General features: G+C 38.7%; 1 protein-coding gene across 1 annotated transcript in view; it reads left to right on the top strand.

Moving 5' to 3' along the window:
• The window catches only part of LOC106807551 (adenylate cyclase type 2-like), a 50,531-nt gene that overhangs the window by 22,551 nt on the left and 19,410 nt on the right, over window positions 1–8,570 (top strand). Inside the window, exons 10-20 of the mRNA XM_014809915.1 lie at window positions 2,411–2,578; window positions 3,008–3,092; window positions 3,290–3,418; window positions 3,867–4,025; window positions 4,317–4,477; window positions 5,108–5,189; window positions 5,569–5,727; window positions 6,710–6,859; window positions 7,153–7,257; window positions 7,585–7,690; window positions 8,230–8,354. Of these exons, the coding sequence (XP_014665401.1) occupies window positions 2,411–2,578; window positions 3,008–3,092; window positions 3,290–3,418; window positions 3,867–4,025; window positions 4,317–4,477; window positions 5,108–5,189; window positions 5,569–5,727; window positions 6,710–6,859; window positions 7,153–7,257; window positions 7,585–7,690; window positions 8,230–8,354 (1,429 nt within the window). The remainder of the gene's footprint in view (window positions 1–2,410; window positions 2,579–3,007; window positions 3,093–3,289; window positions 3,419–3,866; window positions 4,026–4,316; window positions 4,478–5,107; window positions 5,190–5,568; window positions 5,728–6,709; window positions 6,860–7,152; window positions 7,258–7,584; window positions 7,691–8,229; window positions 8,355–8,570) is intronic.

Genomic DNA, 8,570 nt, shown 5'->3' with positions numbered 1-8,570 from the left:
CGTGTGCGTGTGCGTGTGCGTGTGCGTGTGCGTGTGCGTGTGCGTGTGCGTGTGTGCGTGTGTGCGCACGTGTGTGCGTGTGCGTGTGCGTGTGCGTGTATGCGTGTGCGTGTGTGTATGTATAGTGAGTATTAATGCTATAGTATGACTGACGCCCCGAGCTCACACCTTCATATTATGTAAGACACATACAGTACATAACCGCCATGCGTAGATATATATTAATTTCCGAAGCACACGTTCTATTGAGTCTAAGGAATATTATTGCGAAAACGTCTTAATAAAAGATGGCAACGATAATCGGATGAAATTTCACAATTATACGAGGCGGTAATATTATTTTATCTTGCCAAGTTTGCATGATAGGTGGTTTATTTCGTGACAACATGCCAGGCATTCGGGAATACGTGTTTTATGAGCGCTGTGTTATGTTGTTCAAGATAGGATACTACACACAACTACCCACTACAACTAGTTTATAGATAAACTACACACAACAAACAGATTTGTTAGAAATTTCCCAACTTAACGCTCATGAAAACCCCTTTGAATTCCCTAGCAAATTGAATAAATGAAAATGAAATTCTGTCGAAGACGTGAAATGTGTTTGATGCACTTTCGTAGTTCAATAATAATTAAAAAACATCGCACACAATCTCTACTAAAAGAGCTGAACTTCGCATAGATTATTTTCAAAGAGTAGCGCAAAACATAGCAAAGCAAGCTAATGGCGGGCGTAAATTATAGAATCAAAAACAGTCAATTAAGTAAAATTTTACATAGATTAAATCTGACAATATTAATATATGCGTTACAATGCTATGGTAATTTGTGTTTCCGTAATATCAATTTTTCTATGTTGATGAAGGTTTAATCAAAGATAATTAATACATATTTAATTACAGCCGTTGCATAATTGATGTGATAATGATGTATGCGAGAAGACACTCAATATAAGGCGTATTTACCAAACGTTGCATTTACCGTTATGTGGCATACTGCTATTATAATTATATCATCAGTAGTTACCAAACGTTTAAATAATATATCATATAGTATTATACACACGCGCGCGTGCACGCACACACACACACACACACACACACACACACACACACACGCACGCACGCACGCACGCACACACACACACCCACACCCACAAACACACACACACACACACACGCGCGCACGCACGCACACACACACACGCACACACGCACGCACGCACGCACCCCCCCCCCCCACACACACACACAAGCAAGAAACGAGTCGGACCCTTTTCTTTTCTATAATTTCACAAATTATGCGTAATCCAAGCCACCTTTCGAGAAGTCTGTGCAAATGATGATGATAGCGTTGCATGCGCGTTACATTACGTCACTTTACATTGTTTCTTTTAAAGGCTTCGCTAGAACGACCAATTTACTGTTTTTACAGCTAACGCTCAAGTACTGGTAACTACCTGAGATGCGATCGATCTGGATAAAAAATGCAGCGAAATAAAATTGTACCTAATGTAGTATTTCTTCGTAAAAATATAAGGAAATAAAAGTATAAATCCGTCTAACCACGAACCGGCATGCACATAAATAGTAGCACACATTATGAAATTTAATAATATAAACTATAAATGTAACATTCGAATTATAAATGCAACATAAATATTAATATAATATAATTAATATTACTATATAGTTTTATCATATTTTTTCATGGAAATCAAGGTTAATATTGTCATGGGCTAGGATTCTGTCGCATCTTGCAGTATTTGTTGTAGTGTAATAGTCTTACAGTTACATCTAACGTAACCCATGAGATATTGCAGCACATAGTAGGATAATCTAGACATCTCACTTCCGAAACTCTTCATTAGTTTATCAAATAACAACACGATCAGAAATCCGCAGCGTCCCTCGACAATAATTACTTTTTATTGAAATCTAATACGTTTGACAACAATTATTTTAATATGCAGGTAATTACGAGGAACGTATGCAATTATTGAGATTCTTACTTCAAAGTCATAATCTGTAGTTGTATGCCCGCTATGAAATCATATCAAATATCAGCCATACATACTTTTTGCCATCATACGTGCTTACGAAAAGTATGACCAAAACATAAAATGGGAATTTTAATCCCAGTATCATTACAAATTGTCACTCATGAAGATATATGTGTGGACAGTCCTTAGAGGATTATGCTTGAATTATCTATCTCTGTTATACTGAGAAATCTCCGCACAATTATAACATGCAACTGAATCTTATATATAACTTAATAATAATTGCCCATTTGTTCTGCTCTTCTGTTCTTCTTCTGTTGATAACTTCCTACATGCCAATTTGTTCTGTAAACGTTCATAGGTCGGGTCTGTTTTTAATTTTCTGGGTTTTCTTATACGTTACAGGCAGTGGCTGAATGCGGAAGACATACACCCAGCTTTCTTACACTTTGTCAACTTATCAATGGAACAAAACTACCACAAGCAGCCCGATCCCTTATTCAAGTACTACATTGCTTGTGCTACTGTGATCTTTATCTGCATGCTTCTAGTTCAAGTCATCTTCATGCCAAAGTAGGTTCATACAAATTCTCTTTTATTATTATAGTTCGTTCATTTTAGAATAGTCGTGATCACAGATCATGATGTTATATAGTGTATGGGGCCTGCTATTATTACTGAACTGATATTGAACACGTGTGATACATTCGCATTAGAGTTCCAACATGAATTTGCCTGTATTCTAAAATAAGCATTTTTGGAATATTGCACGTTTATTATTATTATTATTATTATTATTATTATTATTATTATTATTATTATTGGTGGTGGTGGTGTTATAAATAATATTAAGAGTGGTATTGCTATTAACCGATTCTACGTGTATTACGAATTTTATGATTAAAATTAACGTGCAAACATGTGTTTATTCCCTATCACTATAGCCTCGCGTATGCCATTAGGCCCTACATTAAAAAATATAATGTTCTTTGATGCTTTCAGAGATTTGGTGCTGCTCATCTCATATGGTGCTATTAGCTTTCTGTTTGTTGTCCTACTCTTCATATCATGGTCTGATAGCTTTCACGTAAGTTCTAATATATTTAAGTGTAGACGTACAAAGCGCGTGTAATTACAGCCCCGTATATAAATTAATTATAGCCCCCAAACTCTAGTTCGGTTTTAATCAAATCATATCTATTGTATACTTAGTGTGTTAGACATCGCGCGCGGGGACATACTTTCCGTAATGTTCGTTCTTTTTTTAATTTATCTGCCTTGCAGGTGAGTAAGATGCATCAACCATCCTTCCTGAGTTCCGTGTCTCGTGTGATAAGGAATGGACCGTGGCTTCGCATGTTCATAGCGACAACGACCATGGCCGTTCTCGTAGCTGCCGCCATTATTACAGTGGTGCGTAAATATAAATATAAATATAGTAAATAAGTAATATAGTAAAAATAGTAAATAAGAAATATAGTAAATATAGATAGAAATGTGTTAGTGACGTGTATACGGGCATGTCGTTTTCCTCGAACTCTTGCCTGTGCGTAGACGCGAGTACGTTTTGTCAGACCCGGAACATTTCAATGGCTTCACGACACCTTAGACCGAATATATAGACAAATTCCGCTCGGTGCAGTGCGAAATTTCTGATATAATCTCTGCAAATTTATTATATTTAATTATTTATTATTTTTATTAAATTTATTAATAAAAATAATAAATAATTAAATATAATAAATTTGCAGAGATTATATCAGAAATTATGCAATATTATATTATATTTATATCTGAAGATTATATCCCCGCATCTCGCACGAAAAGCGGAAATTGTAGATTAATCCAACAATGATCGCAGGTGGATTACGACCCCGGTCAAGTTACGTCGAGCGACGAGCGCGGTGAAATGATTCCAAATATATCGGAGACTTTCGTCGTGTCTGATGACGAGATTGGAGCACTAGAGCTGCCATCAATACGTAACGCCACGGCTGAAAGCTACTGTCACTTTGCGCCGGTAAGCCGTCGGTTGCAGGGAGCGGGTTAAGTAGTCCTCCTGTGTCGACGTCAGTTTTCCTCATCTATATATAACGATAGATTTTCTCGTAAATAGACGGGTTTGTTGTAGGATAACGAACTCGATATAGTTACCATAACGATACTTCTATATCGGATTCAGCATGACGTCACGTGGTGGTTCTGACGCTAAGTCATTCGGTTGTTATTGTTGTTATTTACTTGTTTGTTTTCAAAAAAAAATTCTTGTAATCTGCTTCACAACGCTTTTTTGTCTGCTGTTTTGAAACAGTACTACGTCTTCTGCTGCCTGTTGGCTCTCATCGCCTGTTCTGTGTTCTTGCAAGTCAACTTTCTCCTGAAAATCTTCGTGACTCTGCTGGCCGCTGTGCTATATATAGCGACTTTCAACAGCCTGCGACGAGACGTGTTCGTAGGACACGAGCCAGAGACGTAAGTATACATGCATGCAACGCAGACCGCTGTTTAGGATTATAATAAGATTAAGATTACAACGATGTAAAAGATTATAATCGCATATATACTTATTGTGAGGACATATAACAATGCATTTTACATGTGTAACAGATCTGAAACGACCGAACCTCATCAAACGTTGATCCGAATTATTCTCTCACTTTCTTCCCCCACCATCTCGCTCTTTTCCCCCACCCTCTTTTCTCTCTCTCTCTCTTTCTTACTTTTTCTTTCTTTCTCGCTCTCTCTTGCCTTCTTTGACTCTCTTTTTCTCGCTTTCTCTTTCTTTCCTTTTCTTTCTCGCCTTCGCCCTCTCTTTCTCTTTCTTTTCTCCCTCGCGCTTTCCGTTCTCTCGATTCCACTCCACACAGACGTTGTCACTATAGCAGTACACGTAATGCCTCCGCACGTGATCTTTCAGTCTTAACACGCTAAATCCTACTGCCAAGGGTCTTATTTGCACAATTTCTTTGAAATTTGAAGCGCGTTACCCTAACATAATATATATATATATATATATATATATATATATACGCTGGTTTTGAACTCTGCCAAATATCAATATTATCGATGTAGCATGCCCGATATATTTATCTCTCTTCTCAGGAATACTCTACTGACAGATCCAATCAGGTACACGATCTATGTGATTCTGATGTTTATTACGCTACACGTCATCGATAGAAAGGTAATCAACAGTAAATCAATTGCATGTTTTTCGATAGTGTTGTGATTTAGGCACCACCTCACTAAATCTGTTGCCATCGATTTCCATCGCATAGTTTGAGTTATTCGAAAAGCTACTCACATTCACGTTGTTAACTTATGATTACGTTACTCATGTTTCTAACTAGACAACTACGCGTGTGTCGTGTCAACATGCGCATACTGACTTGTCACGTGAATACGAGAACTGATTGTTCTTTTAAATTCAAAGCCTCGTTTCCTCCTATTTCAAGATCATTTACCTATTTTATTATGTCAGTTTTTAATCGTCACTTTTACGATTGAAAGAAAGAGAAACGTTGCGCGTGACGTACTAATGTGTTTTTTTCTCATCCTGATAGATCGAGTACACGTCCAGATTAGACTTCCTCTGGAAGACAAAGTTTCAGACTGAGCAGGAAGAGGTGGAGATGATGGGGTCAGTCAATAAGATCCTTCTCGAGAACATACTGCCAGCGCATGTTGCCGCCCACTTTCTCTCCCCAAACCGAAGGACAGACGTAAGTTAAATATTTTATGCCCTACTTTTTGCTAAAAAACACACCATACTTTCACGTCTATATACGCCTTGTTTTAGTTGGTATTACCAACCCTGTCAGTTCCGAAAGTTTACGTGCATCGTTAAACGGAGAAATAAGCATGTGCAGAGGTGACACCTAGTGTCAGCCATCGAATAAGAATGAAAATGAAAAACAATCATATTTCACATGCGTCTAAACACATGCGACTAAACAGAGGAATTTCTCCGACCTGTGATTGGAGGATAAAAATAGACCCCGCCCACTCCCGTCGCATACACTATTATTCTATGACCGGTAGGAACGTGTACTAACTATCATATGGCGCGAACGATTTGAGTTACAATTCTATAAATTCTAGCTCTTATAGACACATGTCTTAGCCTTAATCTCTGTGAAATTTGAGTCTATTGAAGCACGATTAGTCTAATTAATTAAAAAATATGCACGCGCGGTATCGCTCATACACGCGCGGCTATGACCGGTGAAACGTAACGTCACGAATTCTATTTTTATCTTCTAATCACAGGTCGGAGCAATTCCTCTGTTTAGACACAGCGTCTAAACAGAGGAATTGCTCCGACCTGTGATTGGAGGATAAAAATAGAATTCGTGACGTTAGGTTTCAACGGTCATAGCCGAGCGTGTATGAGCATAATAGCGTATGCGGCGGGAGTGGGCGGGGTCTATTTTTATCCTCCAATCACAGGTCGGAGCAATTCCTCTGTTTAGACGCATGTCAAATACCGCATAAAGGTTTGAGTGTATCCTTAATCAAGTCGGCACTAAACAAAAGTAATATCGCATATTACTCGTCCGTTTACATACCACGAGGTATAAAATAAGAATAATAAATAATAAAAATAAAAATAAAAATAAAATAAGTTATAAAAGAGAAATAAGGTTTTCGTAACAAAAGGTGTATAGCTGACGCTAGCAGCTGGCGATTCTCTCTTCCATGCAGGAATTATATCATCAATGCTATGACAGCGCCAGTGTCCTATTCGCATCGATTCCTAACTTCTTCAAGGAGTTCTACTATCAAACAGACATAACTAAGGACGGTCTCGAATGCCTCCGTGTTCTTAACGAAATCATATACGACTTCGACAAGGTATTGTATTCTTGCTTTTTTTACTCGGTGCGTAAGATATAACCAATAGATATGTGAATGCTATATTCAGCAACGAAAAACGTTATGAACTTACAATACTAGAATTTAGTGATGAATGTTTCTTGCAACGTCTCTCGTTTTTTTACTATTAATCTATCGTTGAATCTAAGGGTGGAAATGGCAGAGCTTGATAGATGGTTTATTCTGACTTTCTGACTTCTGACTGATTTTCTATAGTGAACTCGTGGCATTTAGTGTTATAAGATTCGTTCCCGTGACTTTTGCATGCGTAGCTGCTGCTAAAGCCAAAGTTCTGTGGCGTGGAGAAAGTCAAGACGATTGGCAGTACGTATATGGCCGCAGCAGGTCTTGTACCTGGGCAGGAGAACAAGCAGCAGGTAAGCACAACAAATCTTCTGGTAACAATGATATGGAAACTGATTTGTTAGGTATAGATATTATACAATGCAAGTATGAATTATATTAAAAAGTCGACGAGCAAAGCTTCAGCCAGCTGAATAGTTTGAAATTACACACGCGATCATGCTTCTTTATAATCCACCACGACAGCATTATAATTGTGTTATCGCATTCGCTTACATTATTAACAAAGACACGCGTGTACGTCGATATACGCTAGTGCCGCCTTCGAATGTAACCGAAAAAAGTCGCATTGTTAATCATTATATGATAAATAATATTATTTTCTTATCAAATTACTACAGAACCCTGATCATCATGTCATTGTGCTGCTGGAATTCGCCTTCGCAATGATAGCCATCCTAAATCAGTTTAACAAGGATTCATTCAACGAATTTCGCTTACGGATGGGTAAGCCATTTTTAGGATGTCGTCGTACATTGCCGTACAAACCCATCGGGTTATGATATCTGTAACACTACGACGTATTCAGGTCGCTCGTTGACCTTAACAAATCTGTTTTATGGGTGTCAAAACGCTATTTTAGAGATAATCAGCAATAGAATAAGCCTTTTTATTTTATATTATATATCATGGATTTGCAAATAGGTAAAATAGGTAACATAATAGCAGCAGTTCCTCATTCGAACATTGGTAGAAATACGTTTAAGCGCGTTAATGGCGTTAAAATACGTTATTCGCATTAATGTGTTTCCCAGTCATCATTACGTCTTCATGTATAGTATTCCTGTCTGCTCACGTGCGTGCGTGCGTGCGGGCGTGCGTGGGTACGTGCGTGTGTGCGTGCGCGCATGATACGTACGTGCGTGCGTGCGGGCGTCGGGTGTGCGTGCGTGCGTGCGTGCGGGCGTCGGGTGTGCGTGCGTGCGTGTGCCTGCCTACGTGCGGGCTAGCCATACATTGAATCAAGAACCTGTTTTCGTCGGCAGGATTCAGTCATGGTGAGACCATAGCAGGCGTCGTCGGTGCACAGAAGCCGCAATACGACATCTGGGGCAACACAGTCAATCTCGCCAGTCGTATGGACAGCACTGGTGTTGTCGGAAAAATACAGGTGCGACCTTTTATTTTGTGTTTTTACTGGTATTTCTCCGCGTAGAGAGAGCGAGCGACTTTTTATTTTGTATTTTTACTGGTATTTCTCCGCGTAGAGAGAGCGAGCGACTTTTTATTTTTTATTTTTACTGGTATTTCTCCGCGTAGAGAGAGCGAGAGAGAGAGAGAGACAAAGAGAGAAAGAGAGAGAAAGAGAGAGCGAGAGAGAGAGAGA

This window comes from Priapulus caudatus, unplaced genomic scaffold (genome assembly GCF_000485595.1).
Source record: "Priapulus caudatus unplaced genomic scaffold, Priapulus_caudatus-5.0.1 Scaffold222, whole genome shotgun sequence".
NCBI classification, from domain to species: domain Eukaryota; kingdom Metazoa; phylum Priapulida; class Priapulimorpha; order Priapulimorphida; family Priapulidae; genus Priapulus; species Priapulus caudatus.
Note: the sequence above shows the minus strand (reverse complement) of the source record. Positions and strands in the feature narration are given on the sequence as shown.